Here is a 20,328-nt window from a genome sequence, read left to right as displayed (position 1 = left end):
ATGGTATTCACTGTGGGGGTTTTTTGTATACGGTATGTTCCCTCTATCCCTATACTGCAGAGAGGTTTTTTTTTTTTTTAATAAGTAAAGGATACTATATTTTGTCAAATGCTTTATCTGCATCTGTTGAGAGGAACATATGGTTCTTGTTCTTTCTTTTATTAATGTGGTACATCACATTGATTGATTTGCAGATGTTGAACCACCCTTGCAGCCCAGGAGTAAATCCCACTTGATTATCTTGAATAATCCTTTAAATGTACTGTTGGATCATATTAGCTAGTATCTTGGTGAGAATATTTGTATCCATGTTCATCAGGAATATTGGTCTGTAATTCTCCTTTTTGGTGGGGTCTTTGTCTTATTTTGGGGTCAAGGTAATGCTGGCTTCATAGAATGAGTTTGGAAGGTTTCCTTCCTTTTCTACTTTTTGAATCAGCTTCAGAAGAAGCAGTACTACTTCATCTTTATATGTTTGGTAGAATTCCGCTGGGAGGCCATCTGGCCCTGGACTCTTATTTGTTGGGAAATTTTGATTATTCATTCAATTTCTTTGCTGGTTATGGGTCTGCTCAGGTTTCTATTTCTTCCTGTTTCAGTTCTAGTAGTTTATATGTTTTTAGGAATGCATCCATTCCTTCCACATTGCTAATTTGTTGGTATGTAATTGCTTCTAATATTGTCTTAGAATTGTATATCTTCGATGTTGGTTGTAATCTCTCCTCTTTCATTCATGATTTTATTTATTTGGGTCCTTTCCCTTTTCTATTTGATAAGTCTGTCTAGGGGTGTTAATTCTTTCAAAAAACCAGCTCCTAGTTTCATTGATCTGTCCTACTGTGTTTTTTTTTAATTTGTCATTGATTTCTGCTCTAATCTTTATTATTTCTCTTCTCCTGCTGGATTTAGGCTTTATTTGCTGTTCTTTTTCCAACTTCTTCAAGTGTAAGGTTAGATTGTATATTTCAGACTTTTCTTGTTTCTTTAGAAAGGCCTGTATTGCTATATGTTTCTCTCTTAGGACCACCTTTGCTGCATCCCAAGGATTCTGAACTGTTGTGTTTTCATTTTCATTTATTTCCATTTATTTTTAAAACTCTTCTTTAATTTCCTGGTTGACCCATTCATTCTTTAGTAGGATGCTCTTCCATGTTTTTCTTGTAGTTGATTTTAAGTTTTAAAATTGTGGTCTGAAAATATGCATTGTATGATCTCAGTCTTTTGTACTGGCTGAGTCCTGATTTGTGACCCAGTGTATTATCTATTCTGGAGAATATTCCACGTGCACTTGAGAAGAATGTGTATCTGCTGCTTTAGGATGAAATATCTGAATATATCTTCTTTGAATCCATCTGTTCCCTTGTGTCATTCAAATCCCTTGTTTCCTCTATGGACTATGAGAAACAAACTGAGGGCTACAGAGGGGAGGGGGTGGGGGAATGGGATAGGCCGGTGATGGGTAGTAAGGAGGGCACGTATTGCATGGTGCACTGGGTGTTATACACAACTAATGAATCATCGAGCCTTACATCGGAAACCGGGGATGTACTGTATGGTGACTAACATAATATAATAAAAAATCATTATAAAAAATAAATAAATAAAAATAAATTAAAAAAAAAAGAAAATCAGTTGCAGTCACATATGGCAAAGAAGTATCCGAAACAATACTGCATATAAAAAATAAAGTCAGCCTTCTAACTCAGAAAAAAAAAAAATCCCTTGTTTCCTTGTTGATCTTCTGCTTAGATGATCTGTCCATTGCTGTGAGTGTGGTGTTAAAGTCACCTACTATTATTGTATTATTATCAATGAATTTCTTTAGGTTTGTTTTTAATTGGTTTATATATTTGGCTGCTCCCTATTTAAGGTCATAAAGATTTACAATTGTTAGATCTTCTTGTTGTATAGATAGTTTTATTATGATATATTATCCTTTTTCATCTCTTATTACAGTCTTTGTTTTAAAATATTGTTTGTCCGGTATAAGGATGTCTACTTCAGCTTTCTTTTGATGTCCATTAATATGATAAATGCTTCACCACCTCATTTTCATCCTGGAAGTGTCTATGTGTCTAAAATGAGTCTCTTGTAAAAAGCATATCGATGGGTCTTGTTTTTTTTCCCCCCTTATCCAATGTGATACCCTATGTCTTCTGATTGGAACTTTAGTGCGTTTACATTCAGAGTCATTATTGAAAGATATGAATTTAGTGCTACTGTATTACCTGTAAAGTCACTGTTTCTATAGATTGTGTTGTTTGTTGTCTTTATTAATTTTGGTCTCTCTTTTTGCTCAATGTGTCCCCTTTAATATTTCTTGTAGGGCTGGTCTAGTATTCACAAATTCCTTGTTTTTGTTTGTCTTTGAAACTCTTTATCTCTGCTTCTATTCTGAATGATAGCTTTGCTGGATAAAGTATTCTTGGCTGAATATTTTCCAATTTAGCACATTGAATATATGATGACAGTCCTTTCTGGCCTGCCAGGTCTTTGTGGACAGGTCTGCTGCCAGCCTTATGTGCCTACCCTTGTAGGTTGTGGACCTCTTGTCCTGAGTTGTTTTCAGGATTTTCTCTTCATCTCTGAAATTTGTAAACTTCACTATTACATGTGGAGGTATTGACCAATTTTTATGGATTTTGAGGGAGTTTCTCCGTGCCTCTTCAAGTTGAATACCTTTTTCCTTCCCCAAATTAGGGAAATTCTCAGCTATAATTTTTTTCAAATAAATCTTCTGCCCCGTCTCCCTCTATTCATATTCTGGGACCCCTGTTATCCAGATACTATTTCACTTTATGGATTCACCGAGTTCTCTAAGTTTCCCTTTGTGATCCAGTAGTTTTCTTTCTCTCTTCTTTTCAGCTTCTTTATTTTCCAGCATTTTACATTCTATATCACTGACTCTCTCTTCTGTCTCATTTGTCCTTGGTTGTAGAGCCTCCATTTTTGACTGCATGTCAGTAATGGCATTTTTAATTTTGTCCTGACTAGATTTTTGTTCTTTTATTTTTACAGTGTGGAATTCTCTAGTGTCTTCTATACTTTTTTCTAGCCCAGCTAGTATCTTTTAGTTGTTGTTTTAAATTCTAGTTCAGACCTCTTACTTATATCCATGTTGATTAAATCCCTGGCAGTGAGTACAAGCTCCTGTTCTTTCTTTGGGGGGATTTTTCTCTGTCTCATTATTTTGTCCAGAAAAGAATATTAGAAAGATACAGAAAAGATAGCCTCAACAACAACAACAGAAATCAAAACAAAACAAAATAAACCGGAAGAAAAGAAAAACAAAGCAAAATTAGAAAATATCAAACAAGAAGCAAAACAGAACAAAAGAAAGAATGGGATCCTGCTGTTTTGGTCTACTTGTTAAAGGAAACTCAATTCCAAAATAGAAAAAATGAAAAACATATGTATCCAATGTAAAATACAATAAAATATAATGAAAAGAAACCAACAGTAATAAATATATATATACTTGTATATATATATATGTATGTATGTATACATGTATATATATGTATATATATATGATGTGTATATAAACATAAAAGTTAAAAAGGAATTAAAAAATAACTGAAAAAATACGAAAATTGCTAAAAAAAAAAAAAAAAGACCCTGAAGAATTAAAGAACTTAAAACAACCATGAAAGCTATTACTGTTTTACTCAAGAGCTGAAGCTTTGTAGCTCTCTATGACCGGTATGCTTGGTATGGGCCAGTTGTCCTTGCTGGTCTTCTCGGGGAGGAGTCTGTTCCACTGATTCTCATGTGTCCTTGCCCTTGTGGAAATGTGCCTCCCTTGCCAGGGGGCTGGGCTTTTTGTAGGTGGCTCTGTATTGCACTGTGTGGTGCTGTTTTGCTCCCTGAAGGGTTTCAGCACCAACGGGCTGAATGAAAATGGTGGTGCCATGAGAGTCTGTGATGATCTGCTTTTGTTGATTTTGATGGCAGTTTTCCATGCCTCCTGAATCTGGATATCTGTGTTTTCCCCCCAGATTAGGGAAGTTGTCAGCTGTTATTTGTTGAAATAAATTTTCTGCCCCCCTTTCTTCTTCTTCTGGGAGTCCTATACTGTGGATGATATTATGTTTGATGGAGTCATTGAATTCTATAAGTCTATTCTTGTTTTGCATGATTCTTTTTCTCTCTTTTGTTCAGCTTGGTTACTTTCTTTCATTACTCTGTCTTCTTGGTCACTAATTCATTCCTCTGCTTCTTCCTTTCTGCTGTTCATTCTGTCAAGCATGTTTCCCATTTAGTATATTGTGCCCTTTGTCTCTGCTGTTTGTTCCTTATCTCTTTGTTAATGTTCTTACTCATGCCTTGAACTCTTTTCTCAATTCCAGTGAGTCCTCATGATCATTGCTTTAAATTCTCTCAGGCATGTTTCTTTCATTTGTTTTGCTTTGAAAGGGCTGTGTCCTTGTCCTATTCTTTCAATTTGGGTAAGTTTCTCTGCCTCCTCATTTTGTCTGCATCTTTGTGTCTGTTTGTATGTGTTAAGAATGTCAGCTATGTCTTCTCCTCTTGAAAGTAGTGACTTTATGAAGGGGAGGTCCTGTACATCCTGCTTTTGTGTCTGAGTCACTTTTCCTTTCAGTTCAGTCCCCTGAGCTGACTCTCTGCCTATTGTGGGCTACGCTTGTTCTGTATGCTGTTAGTGGGACCTAGGCAAGGCAGTTCTTAGGGATTGCACCTGCTGGAGAACTTGGGGGTGGAGCAGAAGCTTTAGCAAAAATTTTTTTATGCAAGTAGTCTTATGCTGGATCCCTTGAAGTGCTGGGGCAGCTGGGGGCTGGGCTTCAGTGTGAGAGGCTGTGGGTTGCTGGGTACAGTGTGTGGTGATAGGTAGACATAGCTGAGTCAGGTGTGCAATGGTGGCTATGCACCCAGCAGCTGGGCAGGGCTCTTATGCAGCTTAACAAAATTTTCCTTGAGCCCAGGCCCGAGGCTAGCAGCATTGGAGTGTGGGAGTCCTCAGGAGAACTTGTGGGCATGGCACATTGCTAACAAGTTAGTTAGCTAGTGTCTGTGCAGCCCAAGGTCCTGCAGCTGGCCTGTGTTTATGCTGGGAAATGGGGGTAGAGAGTGGCACCTGCCAGCTCCCTCCTTTTCAGTGAAGTCTCCAACATGCTCTGAAATCAGTATAAACAGGTGTGTCTCCTGTTTGCCCCCAGCATTGTGTAGACTGCCATTTCTTATGTTACCACCATGCACAGGCTGCTATCTTTTAAGGGTAGTAACACAGCTATTACAGTTATTACTACCCCTCTGGGCTTGCCCAGTGCTGAGTCAGCTGGCATTTAAAACTCCAGGTTCCAAGTCCCAGTGGTTATACAAACTCATGAAATTCAGCCCCTCTGGTTTTTAAAACCAAAAGATATGGGGATTTGTCTGCCCTGTGTGAGCTCCTTGGTGCGAGGACCTATTTCTCTCCCCTCTCTGCACATGCAGCTCCCTCCCTTCCGTGGGCAGTCTTCCTCCACGCTTCTGACCTTCCTAAACTTTCAGAGGCAGCTGGTTCTTCTATTTTTTAAAAGATTTTATTTATTCATTTGAGAGAGAGAGAGCACAAGCAGAGGGAGGAGCAGAGGGAGAGAGAGAGGGACAAGCAGTTTCCCCACTGAGCAGGGAGCCCGACCTGGGGCTCAATCCCAGGACCCTGGGATCATGATCCACGCTGAAGGCAGATGCTTAACCTACTGAGCCACCCAGGTGCCCCAGATGTAGCTTCTTCTCTATATTTAGTTGTGGAACTTGTTTTGCCAGTCTTGGATCTCCCTCTGATTTATTGAGTTGGATGTGGATGATATCTCTTTGTAAATATGGGATGGGGTGAGCCCAGTGTCCTACTCCACCATCACCCCAAGCTCCCCATATTAACTATTTATTAAATGGTAAAAAGAGAGACAATAGGTGTTATTAACCTGTCATGCTAATCTGTTGAAATAATCTTTTTTTTTTCAGCTATCAACCTGTAGTTGACTATGTCGATGCTCAATTTGAGGCCTATCTTCAAGAAGAATTGAAAATTAAGCGTTCCTTCGTCGACTACCATGATTCCCGTATACATGTGTGCCTTTACCTCATTTCACCTACAGGACATTCTCTGAAGTCCCTTGATCTATTAACTATGAAGAACATTGACAGTAAGGTGTGTTAGATAAATGCATCAACCTATCCAAATTTGATAATTATTTTGTGATGATATATAACTTGAAGGTATTTGCATACAAGAACTTGTTATTTTTAATATGTTAACATATATTTTTTCTTTAAAAAAAGATTTTATTTATTTATTTGACAGAGAGAGGGAGAGAGCACTAGCAAGGGGGAACAGCAGGCAGAGGGAGAGGGAGAAGCAGGCTTCCCTCTGAGAGGGGAGCCCAACTCGGGGCTTCATCCCAGGACCCTGGGATCATGACGTGAGCTGAAGGCAGGCGCTTAGCCAACTGAGACATCCAGGCACCCCCAAATATATTGTTTTCTGTTAATCTTTAAAGCACTGCTCCTATTTTCCAAGCGATAGCATTGCAACATACCACAAACTTAGTAGTTCAAACAACAGAAATTTATTTTCTCACAATTATGGGAAGAAGTGCAAGATGAAGAAGCCATGAAGGTTTTCTTTCTTCTAAAACCTCTTTTTCCGAGTGATAGATCGCTGCCTTCTCACTGTGTCCTCACATGGTCTTTCCTCTGCACATATCTGATGTGTCTGTAAGTCTATGTTTCTTCTTATAAGCACACCAGTCACATTGGATTGGGCCTATTCTAATGACTTTATTTTCACTTAATCACCTGTTTAAAGAGTCTTGTTCTGAGATGCTGGGGGTTAGAGCCTCAACATATGCACTGGGAGAGGGATGATACATTCAACACATAACAGCATTTAATAAATTTCAACCTTAGTTTGCTTTCGAGAAAAATTTAATTAGGTATGTATTAGGAAAATAAGATAAAGGTTAAAAAATATTAAAATAAAAATTTATGGGTTTTTGTGATTAAAGTCATAGAGGTTGTGGTTCCATTTAAAAATTTGTATTTTTAAAATTGAATTCATTCTACAGTACTATAAAACAGCTCCATTAATATTTACCTGTTACCACTGATTGTGTGAATCATGAAGTTTTCATGATCCTGGCTAGTGATCCTATCACAGAGGATTCAGAATGCAATATGTATGTATATATTTTTTCCAATAGAGGGTAAATATACATATGAAAGAAAGTTTATGTCATGTTTTCTATACTTTATTAAGTTGAAGAGAGAAAAGTTCTAAAATTTGGTTTCTTTTTATCAAAGAAGGTCTGACTTTTGCTATGTATTGTTCAAACTGGAAAGAAATTTTGTACCTAATCTTATATGTCACCAGGTTGTTGAAAGAAGTTAGATTTCTAGTTAAAATCAAGGGCTACCTCAATTTCTCGGTTATTAGTATATTCAATCACCAGGGACATACAGTTTTATTTTTAATTTTATAGATAGCTGTTATTATCAAACAATTTCCAGATATAGAAAATTACTTTTTTTTTTTTTTTACAGAAACATTACGTAAAGGGGTGAGCAATGATTTGTGTGCGTGTCTTTTGTCTTCTCTTCTAGGTTGCTCAGTTCCCTTCTGCAATAAGTGACTTTCATTCCTTAATTCTGAACACCTAAAGAATTATTAACATGGAAAATTTCTATTTGTTATGTGTTAAGGCTTTACTATCATTAGAAGATAGCTTTCTCAGCAAAACAATCCAAGATATTTATGTTAGACTTGAACCTACCTTACTAGTTGTCTGCTTTTTACTGTGGAAGGTATTATTTAAGACTCTAAATTAGATAAAAATTTGAAAATCAGTGTTATATTGAGGCCTTAAATTTGTACAAGGATTTTTTTAAAAGATTTTATTTATTTATTCGACAGAGATAGAGACAGCCAGCGAGAGAGGGAACACAAGCAGGGGGAGTGGGAGAGGAAGAAGCAGGCTCACAGCGGAGGAGTCTGATGTGGGGCTCGATCCCACAACGCCGGGATCGCGCCCTGAGCCGAAGGCAGACGCTTAACCGCTGTGCCACCCAGGCGCCCCTGTACAAGGATTTTTTAAAATGTACTTTGAGAATCTAAAACAAAAACAATATACCTAGAACTGACTTTTATACACTCTTACTATATTACAGAACTTGACATTGTGTAGCTATGATTTAATAAGATACTTTATTTTAACAGTAATAAAACATTTTATAATTTTGCATATTTTTAATTTCTACAAAGTTTAATTATTAAAATGTAAATGCATGGAGACAGGAGTAATCCTTTTGTAGAACTAGGAAGAAAAGTTTATGAATAAAAATTTCATCCTCAAATATGCAATATAGAAATAATACCTTTTTGGGGCACCTGGATGGCTCAGTCATTAAGCGTCTGCCTTCGGCTCAGGGCGTGATCCCAGGGTTCTGGGATCGAGCCCCACATCGGGCTCCTCTGCTGGGAGCCTGCTTCTTCCTCTCCCACTCCCCCTGCTTGTGTTCCTTCTCTTGCTGGCTCTCTCTCTCTGTCAAATAAGTAAATAAAATCTTAAAAAAAAAAAAAAAAGAAAGAAAGAATACCTTTTTACAAATTACAAATGAAGATATTTGTGAGCAAGGTATTATACACATATATACATACACTCAGTCTTTATTGTAACAAAAAAAAAGGCCTATTATTTTTAGGTGGCCTTTGGAAAACACAAGCAAATATATGATTTACGGAGAAGGTGTTGCAAATGAATGACAGGTAGAAGGATGAAATTAATTTAGTGTATTGATGAAAGTCCCTTCTGACTTTTAGTAAAGAAATCAAATTGATAATGAATTAATTTGACTCTCTTATTCTACTACTTACATTTTACTAACTCGAAATGTGTTGAAAGTGTAAGAAATTTGAGAAAAGAAATTTGAAACTTTTTCCCCCTTTTTTTTCTTTTTATTATGATATGTTAGTCACCATACAGTAAGTCATTACTTTTTGATGTAGTGTTCCATGATTCATTGTTTGCATATAACACCCAGTGCTCCATGCAATACGTGCCCTCCTTAATACGATTCACCGGGCTAGCCCATCCCCCTACCCCCTCCCCTCTAAAACACTCAGTTTGTTTCCCAGAGTCCATAGTCTCTCGTGGTTCATCTCCCCCTCTTCTTACCCCCCCTTCATTTTTCCCTTCCTTCTCCTAAAATCTTCACAAATGAGTGAAACCATATGATAATTGTCTTTCTCTGCTTGACTTATTTCACTTAGCATAATCTCCTCCAGTCCCATCCATGTTGATGCAAATGTTGGGTGACCATGTCTTCTTTATCCATTCGTCTGTTGAAGGGCATCTCAGCTCCTTCCACAGTCTGGCTATTGTGGACAATGTTGCTATGAACATTGGGGTGCATGTGGCCCTCCTTTTCACTACATCTGTATCTTTGGGGTAAATATGCAGTAGTGCAATTGCTCGGTCATACAGTAGCTCTGTTTTTAATTTTTTAGGAACCTGCACACTGTTTTCCAAAGCAGCTGTACCAACTTGCATTCCCGCCAACACTGGGAGAGGGTTCCCCTTTCTCCACATCCTCTCCAACATTTGTTGTTTCTTGCCTTGTCCATTTTTGCCATTCTAACTGGTATAAGGTGGTATCTCAATGTGGTTTTGATTTGAATTTCCCTGATGGCTAATGATATTGAACATTTTTTCATGTGTCTGTTAGCCATTCGTATGTCTTCATTGGAAAAGTATCTGTTCATACCTTCTGCCCATTTTTTTATTTGATTATTTGTTTCTTGGGTATTGAGTTTGAGAAGTTCTTTATAGATCTTAGATACCAGCCTTTTATCTGTAGTGTCATTTGCAAATATCTTCTCCCATTCTGTGGGTTGCCTCTTTGTTGTGTTGACTGTATCCTTAGCTGTGCAGAAGCTTTTTATCTTGATGAAGTCCCAAAAGTTCATTTTTGCTTTTGTTTCCCTTGCCTTTGGAAACGTGTCATGAAAGAAGTTGCTGTGGCTGATATCAAAGAGGTTACAGCCCATGTTCTCCTTCATGGTTTTGATGGATTCCTGTCTCACATCGAGGTCTTTCATCCATTCAGAGTTTATCTTTGTGTATAGTATGAGAGAGTGGTCAAATTTCATTCTTCTGTATATAGCTGTCCAATTTTCCCAGCGCCATTTATTGAAGAGGCTGTCTTTTTTCCACTGGATGTTTTTTCCTGCTCTGTAAAAGATTAGTTGACCATAGAGTCGAGGGTCCATTTCTGGAGTCTGTATTGTGTTCCATTGATGTGTCTGTTTTTGTGCCAGTACCATGCTGTCTTTGTCATCACCAGTTTGTAGTATAGCTTGAAATCAGGCAACGTGATGCCCCCAGCTTTGTTTTTCTTTTTCAACATTTCCTTGGCAATTCGGGGTCTTTTCTGAATCCACACAAATTTTAGGATTGTTTGTTCCAGCACTTTGAAAAATGTCATTGGTATTTTGATTGGGATGGTGTTGAAAGTGTAGATTGCTTTGGGTAGTGTAGACATTTTAACTATGTTTATTCTTCTGATCCATGAGCATGGAATGTTTTTGCATCTTTTTGTGTCTTCCTCAATGTCCTTCATCAGTGTTCTGTAGTTTCTAGAGTACAGATCCTTTACTTCTCTCGTTAAGTTTATTCTGAGATATCTTATGGGTTTTGGTGCTATTGTAAATGGAATCGATTCTCTAATTTCTCTTTCTGCAGTCACATTGTTAGTGTATAGAAATGCAACTGATTTCTGTGCATTGATTTTGTATCCTGCCACATTACTGAATTGCTGTATGAGTTCTAGTACTTTGGGGGTGGAGTTTTTGGGTTTTCCACAAAAAGTATCATGTCATCTGTGAAGAGAGTTTGACTTCTTCTTTGCCAACTTGAGTGCCTTTTATTCCTTTTTGTTGTCTGATTGCTGTTGCTAGGACTTCTAGTACTATATTGAACAATAATGGCAAGAGTGGGCATCCCTGTTGTGTTCCTGATCTTAAGGGAAAGGCTCTCAGCTTTTCCCCATTGAGAATGATATTTGCTGTGGTGCTTTTCATAGATGTTTTTTATGAAATTGAGGACAGTACCACCTATCCCGACACTCTGAAGGGTTTTAATCAGGAAAGGAAGCTGTATTTTGTCAAATGCCTTTTATGCATCAACTGAGAGGACCATATGATTCTTGTCTCTTCCCTTATTAGTATGTTCTATCACACTAATTCATTTGCGAATGTTGAACCACCATTGCATCCCATGGTTGAATCCCACTTGGTTGTAATGGATAATCCTTTTTTTTTTTAATAATAATTTTTTATTATGTTAGTCACCATACAGTACATCTCTAGTTTTTAATGTTAAGTTCCATGATTCATTACTTGCATATAACACCCAGTGCACCATGCAATATGTGCCCTCCTTAATACCCATCCGTTTTAATGTACTTTTGGATCCTATTAGCTAGGATCTTGTTGAGAATTTTGGCATCCATATTCATCAGGGATGTAGGTCTGTAATTCTCCTTTTTGATAGGGTCTTTGCCTGATTTTGGGATCAAGGTAATGCTGGCCTCATAGAATGAGTTTGGAAGTTTTCCTTCTATTTCTATTTTTTTGAAACAGCTTCAGGATTATAGGTATTATTTCTTCTTTGAATGTTTGGTACAATTCCCCCAGGGAATCCATCAGGCCCTGGACTCTTTTTTTTTTTAATTTTTTATTATGTTATATTAGTCACCATAGAGTACATCCTTAGTTTTTGATGTATTGTTCCATGATTCATTGTTTGCGTATAACACCCAGTGCTCCGTGCAATACGTGCCGTCCTTAATACCCATCACCGGCCTAGCCCAATCCCCCACCCCCTCCCCTCTGAAACCCTCAGTTTGTTTCCCAGAGTCCATAGTCTCTCGTGGTTCATTCCCCCTTCTGTTTAGCCCCCCTTCATTCTTCCCTTCCTTCTCCTACCAATTGGACTCTTGTTTTTTGGGAAGTTTTTGATCACTGCTTCAATCTCTTCACTGGTTATTGGTCTATTTAGGTTGTCCGTCTCTTCCTGTTTCAGTCTAGGTAGTTCATAGGTTTCCAGGAAGGCATCCATTTCTTCCAGGTTGCTTCATTTATTGGCATATAGTTGTTGATAATAGTTTCTAATGATTGTTTCTATTTCCTTGGTGTTAGTCATAATCTCTTCCCTTTTATTCATAATTTTATTAATTTGGGTCCTTTGTCTTTTCTTTTGGATAAGTCTGGCCATAAGTGGTTTATTGATCTTGTTAATTCTTTCAAAGAACCAGCTTCTGGTTTCATTGATCTGCTCTACGGTATTTCCAGTTTCTAGTTCATTGATCTCTGCTCTAACCTTAATTAGTTCTCCTTTGTGCATGGCTTAGGCCTGTTAATTTTTTTCCATCTCCAGTTGTTTAAGGTGTGAGTATAGGGTCTGTATTTTAGATTTTTCTGGGTTTTTTTGAGTGATGCTTGGATGACTATGTATTTCCCCTTAGGACTGCCTCTCAGTATCCCATAGGTTTCGGACCAATGTGTTTTCATTCTCATTGGTTTCCATAAATTGCTTAAGTTCTTTAATTTGCTGGTTTACCCAATCATTCTTAAGCAGGATGGTCCTTGGTTTCCAAGTGTTTGAGTTTCTTCCAAATTTTTTCTTGTGATTGTGTTCCAGTTTCAAAGCACTGTGGTCTGATAATATGCAGCGAATAATCTCAATCTTTTGGTATTGGTTGATACCTGTTTTGTGACCCAGTATATGGTGTATTCTGGAGAAAGTTCCATGTGCGTTCGAAAAGAATGAGTTTTCTGTTGTTTTAAGGTGGAATGTTCTGTGTATATCTATGAGGTCCATCTGGTCCAGTATGTCATTCAAAGCTCTTGTTTCTTTGTTGATTTTCTGCTTAGATGATCTGTCTATTGTGATTCTTTATTTTGGTTAACAGTTGGCTTATGTAGTTGGCTGCTCCCCTGTTGGGGGCATAGATATTTATAGTTGTTAGATTCTCTTGTTGGATAGACTCTTTAAGAATGATATAGTGTCCTTGTGTATCTCTTACTATAGTCTTTAGCTTAAAATCTAATTTGTCTGATATGAGAATTGCTACCCCAGCTTTCTTTTGAGGTCCATTGGCATGAAAAATGGTTCTCCATCCCTTCACTTTAAGTCTGGATGTATCTTTAGGTTCAGAGTGAGTCTCTTGTACACAGCATGTGGATGGGGCATGTATTTTTTATCCAGTATGCGACCCTGTGTCATTTATGGGAGCATTTAGACCATTCACTTTCAGAGTGATTATTGAGAGATATGATTTTCATGTCGTCGTGTTGCCTGTGAAGTCCTGTTTCCATAGATTGTCTCTGTAAATTTCTGTTCTGTATCACTCTTGGGGTCTTCCTCCTTTTATAGAACCCCCCTTAATATTTCTTGCAGGGCTGGTTTGGTGGTCACACATTCTTTCAGTTTCTCCTGGTCTTGGAAGCTCCTTGTCTCTCCATGCATTCTGAATGACAGCCTCGCTGGATACAGTATTCTTGGCTACATGTTATTCTCATTTAGTTCCCTGAATATGTCTTGCCAGCCCTTTCTGGCTTGCCAGGTCTTCATGGACAGGTCTGACGTTATTCTGATGTTCCTCCCTCTGTACGTAAGGAATCGCTTCTTCTTCGCTGCTTTCAAGATTGTTTTCCTGGATCTAAGATTTGCGAATTGTTCTATTATATGTCGTGGTGTCAGTCTGTTCTCATTGACCTTGGGAGGGGTCCTCTCTGCCTCTTGGACACAAATGCTTGTGTCTTTCCACAGATTAGGGAAGTTCTCAGCTATGATTTGCTCAAATATATCTTCTAGACCTCTTTCTTTCCCCACCCCCTCAGGTATCCCGATAATTCTGATATTGGAATGTTTCATTGACTCAGTAATCTCCCTCAGCTTAATTTTTTGAAATTGGATTAGTTTTACCAATGTCACCTGTTTTTCCTTCTTTTCTATCATCTTATCCTCTAACTCACTAATTCGTTCTTCTGCCTCATTTACTCTGGCAGTCAGAGCATCCAGTTTAGACTGCATTTCATTCATAGCAATTTTAAGTTCGACCAGATTAGATCTCATTTCAGCCCTTAGAGAGTCTATATATTTGTTACTATTTTTCTCAAGCCTAGATATCATCTCGATAATTGTTATTCTGAAATCCATTTCTGATATCTTGGTTATATCCATATCCATTAGTTCTGTGGCAGAGGCCATAGTCTCTGTTTCTTTCATTTGTTGGAGGTTCCTCCTCCTTGTCATTCTGATGAGGTGTGGTTGCGGGAATGTACAGAGTCCAAGTTATTGACCATGACCCAAGCAAGATGTAGCTGTTTTATAGGGACCTTAGGGATGTGGGTTTCTTGTACTTCCAGCCTGCCTTCTGGGGGAGGGTCCTGCCACACTGATACTCAGACAACCCTGTTTGGTCAGAGTTGCCCTGACCCCTGTGGGAGTGGGGAGATGGGCTCTGAGAATACATTTTTGGGGGCTTTTGTTGTCTGGCGGCTTCCCCTGGTAGCTTTCTGTGTCTTTTCTGAGATTCAGAGCAAAAGTGACCATATCCAAACCTCTGTTTCAGAACAGAGAGATCGCAGTCTGCTCTTCACTGAGGTCCTCAAGCCACACTGACTCCGTTTCTGTCGGTGCTGCTAAAATCCCGCAGTGTCCTGGGTTGTGCGCCCCACAGCCACTCTCCCAGTCCTCGCTCCCAGGGCTGGGCACATCTGGGCCCTTTGTGCTTCTAATACCACCAGCTGCCCCCGGTTTGCACGCGTGCTCCCAAGCTCCAGGTTTCAGTCTGGTGTGGTGTCCAAAGACCTTTCCCTGCTGCTACTGGTGTGCTAGTCTGGCTGCTCCCCAGTGTGGGAGGCTCTGCCTTCCTGGCGCAGGAGCATGGAGGCTCCCTCCCCCTTCCATTTATCTCCTGATATCTGCCCACAGACTCTTGGCTCCCCACTTCATACTTCGAGACCAAGCGTCAGAGATGTTCTGTTTGTAGAGAGCCAGATGTACCTTCTTACATCTCAGGCTGATTTCATGGGTGTTCAGGATGGTCTGGTAGATATCCAGCTCAATTCAGGAGACTGGTTGAAATAGGGTCCCCTACCCTTCCGCCATCTTTCCACAGCTCTCCAAATTTGAAACTTCTAAACTTGAATTCTGATAAAAGATTAATCTTCAAAAGTACTAATGACTTTGGAAAGCCATTTTGTGAGGAACGTACGGTAGTAGCCAATGATTATCTAGCTGTAAGAATTTATTGTCAGAGCTTGTGAGGTTTTGACATAAAAATTCCAGGATTGACAACAAATCCTCAATGGTGAGATTTTGTTTGCTTCTTTATTTACAGGTGAACATTGTGCCATTGATTGCCAAAGCAGATACAATTTCTAAAAATGATTTACAGAAATTCAAGTGTAAAATAATGAGTGAATTGGTTAGTAATGGCATCCAGATATATCAGTTTCCAACAGATGATGAAACTACTGCTCAGATGAACTCCTCAATGAATGTAAGCTTTTAACTACTGAATATCAATTCTGTTTTGTGTGGGAATAAAAATATAATTTATAAGTAACAATATTAGTAATAAATTGTCACTTGTATCTGACAAAGAGACTTTAAAATCTATTGTGGGAAATCTCTTTTCTCTCCTCCCCTCCACTCCCCTCCTCTTCACCCCTTCCCTCCCTCCCTTCCTCTTTTCTTCTTTCTTCTCTCCTCTCCCTCTTCTCTTTTCTTCTCTTCTCTTCCCTTCTCTTCTCTTCTCTTCTCTTCTCTTCTCTTCTCTTCTCTTCTCTTCTCTTCTCCTCTGTGACCTGTCAGACCTCCTCCTCACCAACCCCAGGCAACCACTAATCAACTTCCCTCTCTGTAGATGATTTCTTTGTTCTGGACATATCATATAAATAGAATTAATGATATTTGGTCTCTTCTTGTACTTATTGGCTATAAGCATATCTTCCCAGGAGAAATGTTTGCTTATATCCATTTAATAAGGATCTAGAAAATGGAAAAAAAGATCCATTTTTAAGTAAGCTTTTTCTTTTTATCACTGAGTTGTAAATTCTTTATGTATTCTTGATACAAGTTCCTTATGAGACATATAACTTGGAAATATTTTCTCCCAAGCTGTTGGTCATTTCCTCACTTTCTTTTTGCTATCATTTGAAACACAAACGTTTAATTTTGATGAAGTCCAATTTATCTTTTTTGTTGTTTGTATTTTTGGTGTCATATCTAAGAATATTTCGCCAAATCCAAGGTAATAAATATTTATGTTTTCTTTTAAGAGTTTAAAAAACTATGGAAAATACACCTAACATGAAATTTACCATCTTCAATCTTCTACAGTATACAGTGGAGTGGTATTAATCATTCACATTTTTGTATGTCCATCATCACCATCTATCCACAGAACCCTTTTCACCTTGCAAAAGTGAAAGCCTGTATCTAAGAAACAGTAACTCCACATTACTCCTCCCCTCAGCCCCTGGAAACCACTGTTATATTTTGTCTGTCTATAATTTTGTCTATTTACAGTCTGTCTATAAATTTGACTATTTATGGTAGTTCCTAAGAACAGAATTATACGATATTTGTCCTTTAATGTCTATACAAATATCTCTTTGAGTCCTGCTTTTAATTACTTTGAGTACATGCCAAGAAGTGGAATTGTTAGAGTTTATGGAATTCTATGTTTAATTTTTTTGAGAACTGTCATACCGTTTCCATAGCATCTGTGCTATTTTTCATTAACAACTGCAGTTTATCTACATCCTAACCAATGCTGCTTTTCTGGTTTTTTTCTTTCTTAAATAATAGCTAGTCTTAATGGATGTGAAGTAGTATCTCACTGTGCTTTTGATTTGAATTTTCCTAATGATTACTGAAGTTGAGCATCTTTATATGTGCTTTTTACATTTGTATATCATCAGTGGAGAAATGTCTAAATATCCATTTTATTTAGTTGTCTAATTTGTTGGTGTGCAATTGTTCATAGTATTCATTTATGATTATTTTTATTTCTGCAATGTTGGTGGTATTGTGTCTCATTTCTGATTCTAGTAACTTGAATCTCTTTTTATCTTGGTTGATCTGGCTAAAGGTTGGTCAATTTTGTTGATCTTTTCAAAGAATCCACTTTTAATATCTTTGATTTTTCTATATTTTACTGAAATATATATATATGTCACATCTTCTCTATCCATTCATCATTCAGTGAACATTTAGGCTGTCTCAATAGTTTAGCTATTGTTGATAATGCTGCTACAAGCATCAGGGTGCATGTACCCCTTCAAATCAGTATTTTTTTATCCTTTGGGTAAATACCTAGTAGTGCAATTACTGGATCTTAGGGCTGTTCTATTTTTAACTTTTCGAGGAACCTCCATACAGTTCTCCAGAGTGACTGTACCAGTTGGCATTTCCACTAACAGTGCAAGAAGATTCCCGTTCTCCGCATCCTCACCAACACCTCTTGTTTCTTGTGTTGTTAATTTTAGCCATCCTGACAGGTGAGAGGTGGCATATCATCATGGTTTTGATTTGCATTTCCTTGATGATAAGTTATGTTGAGCATCTTTTCATTTGCCTGTTAGTCATTTGTATGTTCTTTGGAAAAGTGTCTATTTATGTCTTCTGTTCATTTCTTTTTTTTTTAAGATTTTATTTATTTATTTGACAGAGAGAGAGAGAGACAGGCAGCGAGACAGGGAACACAAGCAGGGGGAGCGGGAGAGGAAGAAGCAGGCTCCCAGCAGAGGAGCCTGATGTGGGGCTCGATCCCAGAACGCCGGGATCACGCCCTGAGCCAAAGGCAGATGCTTAACGACTGAGGCACTCAGGCGCCCCCCTTCTGCTCATTTCTTAACTGGATAGTTTGTTTTTTGGTTGTTGAATTTGGTAAGTCCTTTATAGGATCTGGATATTAACCCTTTATCAGGTATGTCATTTGCAAATATCTTCTCCCATTCTGTTGTTTGCCTTTTAGTTTTGTTGATGGTTTCCTTTGCTGTGCAGAAGCTATTTATCTTGATGAAGTCTCAACAATTCATTTTTGCTTTTGTTTCCCTTGGCTCAGGCGATGTGTCTAATAAGAAGTTGCAAGGCTGAGGTCAAAGAGGTTTCTGCCTGTGTTCTCCTCTAAGATTTTGATGGATTCCTGTCTCACACTTAGGTCTTTCATCCATTTTGAATTTATTTTTGTTTTATGGTATAAGAAAGAGGTCTGGTTTCATCCTTTTGCATGTTGCTGCACAGTTTTCCCGGCACCATTATCGAAGAGGTGTTTCCTTCCTTCTTTTTCCCTTTGGATATTCTTTCCTGCTTTATTGAAGATTAGTTGGCTATAGATTAGAGAGTCCATTTCTGCGTTCTCTGTTCTGTTCCATTGATCTATGTGTCTGTTTCTGTTTTGGTACCATACTGTCTTTTTCTTTTTTTAATATTATTTATTTGATAGAGAACACAAGCAAGGGGAACTGCAGAGCGAGAGGGTGAAACAGGCTCCCCACTGAGCATGGACCCCAATGCAGGGCTTGAACCCTGGACCCTGGCATCATAATCTAAGCTGAAGGCAGATACTTAACTGACTGAGCCACCCAGGAGCCCCAGTACCTTACTATCGTGGTGGCTACAGCTTTGTAACATAGCTTGAAATCCAGAATCATGATGCCTCCAGTTTTGTTTTTCTTTTAAACAATTGTTTGGCTATTTGGGGTCTATTCTGGTTCCATACAAATTATAGGATTGTTTGTTCTAGTTCTGTGAAAAACGCTGGTAGTATTTTGATAGGGATTGCTTTAAATGTGTAGATTGCTTTCAGTAGTATAGACATTTTAACAACCTTTGTTCTTCAAAACCACGAGCACAGAATGTTTTTCCATTTATTTGTGTCCTCTTCAATTTCTTTCATTAGTGTTTTATTGTTTTCAGAGTATAGATTTTTTTACTTTTTTAGTTAGATATATTCCTAGGTATCTTACCGTTTTTGGTGCAATTGCAAATGGGATTGATTCCTTGGTTTCTTTATCTGCTGCTTCATTATTGGTGTATAGAAATATAACAGGTTTCAGAGGAAGATGGCAGAAGAGTAGGGGGCCCTTGTTTTTGTCTGGCCCCTGAAACTCAGCTAGATAGCTATCAAATCTTTCTGAACATCTGTGAACTCAACTGGAGATCTAAGAAAAGAATTGCTGCAATTCTACAAATAGAAAAGCAACTACTTTTTGCAAGGAATCCCAGGCCATATATCTGAAGACAAACAACGGAGCTAGGGGGAGGGAGCCTCCATAAGCTGGCTACTGGAAAGTAATAGAGCAATGGAGCACAAAATCAAAACTTGTGGACGTCTGCTCCGTGAGGGACGTTCCTGTCTGAAAGGCGCTCAGGTGGCAAAGCAGGCAGAATCCTAGGTGAAACAGTGTGGTCTCAGGATCCCCGGGGTCACAAAAAGAATGGGGGTCCCTGAGTGCTGCAGAGTTCCCAGGCATTGGAGCAGGGAAGCCGGCTGCAAACAGAGAGCCAAAGAATGGGCTGCTTGGACATGAATGCTTGTTTCCTTCCACAGATTAGGGAAGTTCTCAGCTACGATTTGCTCAAATATATCTTTTAGACCTCTCTCTTTCTCCACCTCATCGGGGTTCCTGATAATTCTGACATTGTAATGTTTCATTGAGTCAGTAATCTCCCTCAGCTTAATTTCTTGAAATTGGATTTTTTTTTCCCATGTCACTTTTTCCTTCTTTTCTATCATCTCATCCTCTAACTCACTAATTCATTCTTCTGCCTCATTTACCCTGGCAGTCAGAGCATCCAGTTTAGACTGCATTTCATTCATAGCATTTTTAAGGTCAGCCAGATTAGATCTCATTTCAGCCCTTAGAGATTTTATATTTTTGTTACTATTTTTCTCAAGCCTAGATATCATCTTGATAATTGGTATTCTGAAATCCATTTCTGACATCTTGGTTATATCCATATCCATTAGTTCTGTGGCAGAGGCCATAGTCTCTGTTTCTTCCTTTGTTGGGGGTTCCTCCTCTTTGTCATCCTGATGAGGTGTGGTTGTGGGGATGTACAGAGTCCAAGTTATTGACCAGGACCCAAGCAAGATGCAACTGTTTTATAGGGACCTTAGGGATGTGGGCTTCTTGTACTTCCAGCCGGCCTTCTGGGGGAGGGGCCTGCTGCGCTGATACTCAGGCAACCCTCTTTGGGGAGAGTTGCCCTACCCCCTGTGGGGGGGATGGACTCAGTGAGAACC

General features: G+C 38.6%; 1 protein-coding gene across 2 annotated transcripts in view; it reads left to right on the top strand.

Annotated features, from left to right (window-relative positions):
• The window catches only part of SEPTIN14 (septin 14), a 160,877-nt gene that overhangs the window by 114,121 nt on the left and 26,428 nt on the right, over positions 1-20,328 (top strand). For both annotated transcript variants that reach the window (XM_057315659.1, XM_026515894.4), the window contains 2 exons: positions 5,971-6,157; positions 15,412-15,573. In XM_057315659.1, coding sequence (XP_057171642.1) covers positions 5,971-6,157; positions 15,412-15,573 — 349 coding nt within the window. The remainder of the gene's footprint in view (positions 1-5,970; positions 6,158-15,411; positions 15,574-20,328) is intronic.

This window comes from Ursus arctos, unplaced genomic scaffold, assembly GCF_023065955.2.
Source record: "Ursus arctos isolate Adak ecotype North America unplaced genomic scaffold, UrsArc2.0 scaffold_2, whole genome shotgun sequence".
NCBI lineage: Eukaryota > Metazoa > Chordata > Mammalia > Carnivora > Ursidae > Ursus > Ursus arctos.
Note: the sequence above shows the minus strand (reverse complement) of the source record. Positions and strands in the feature narration are given on the sequence as shown.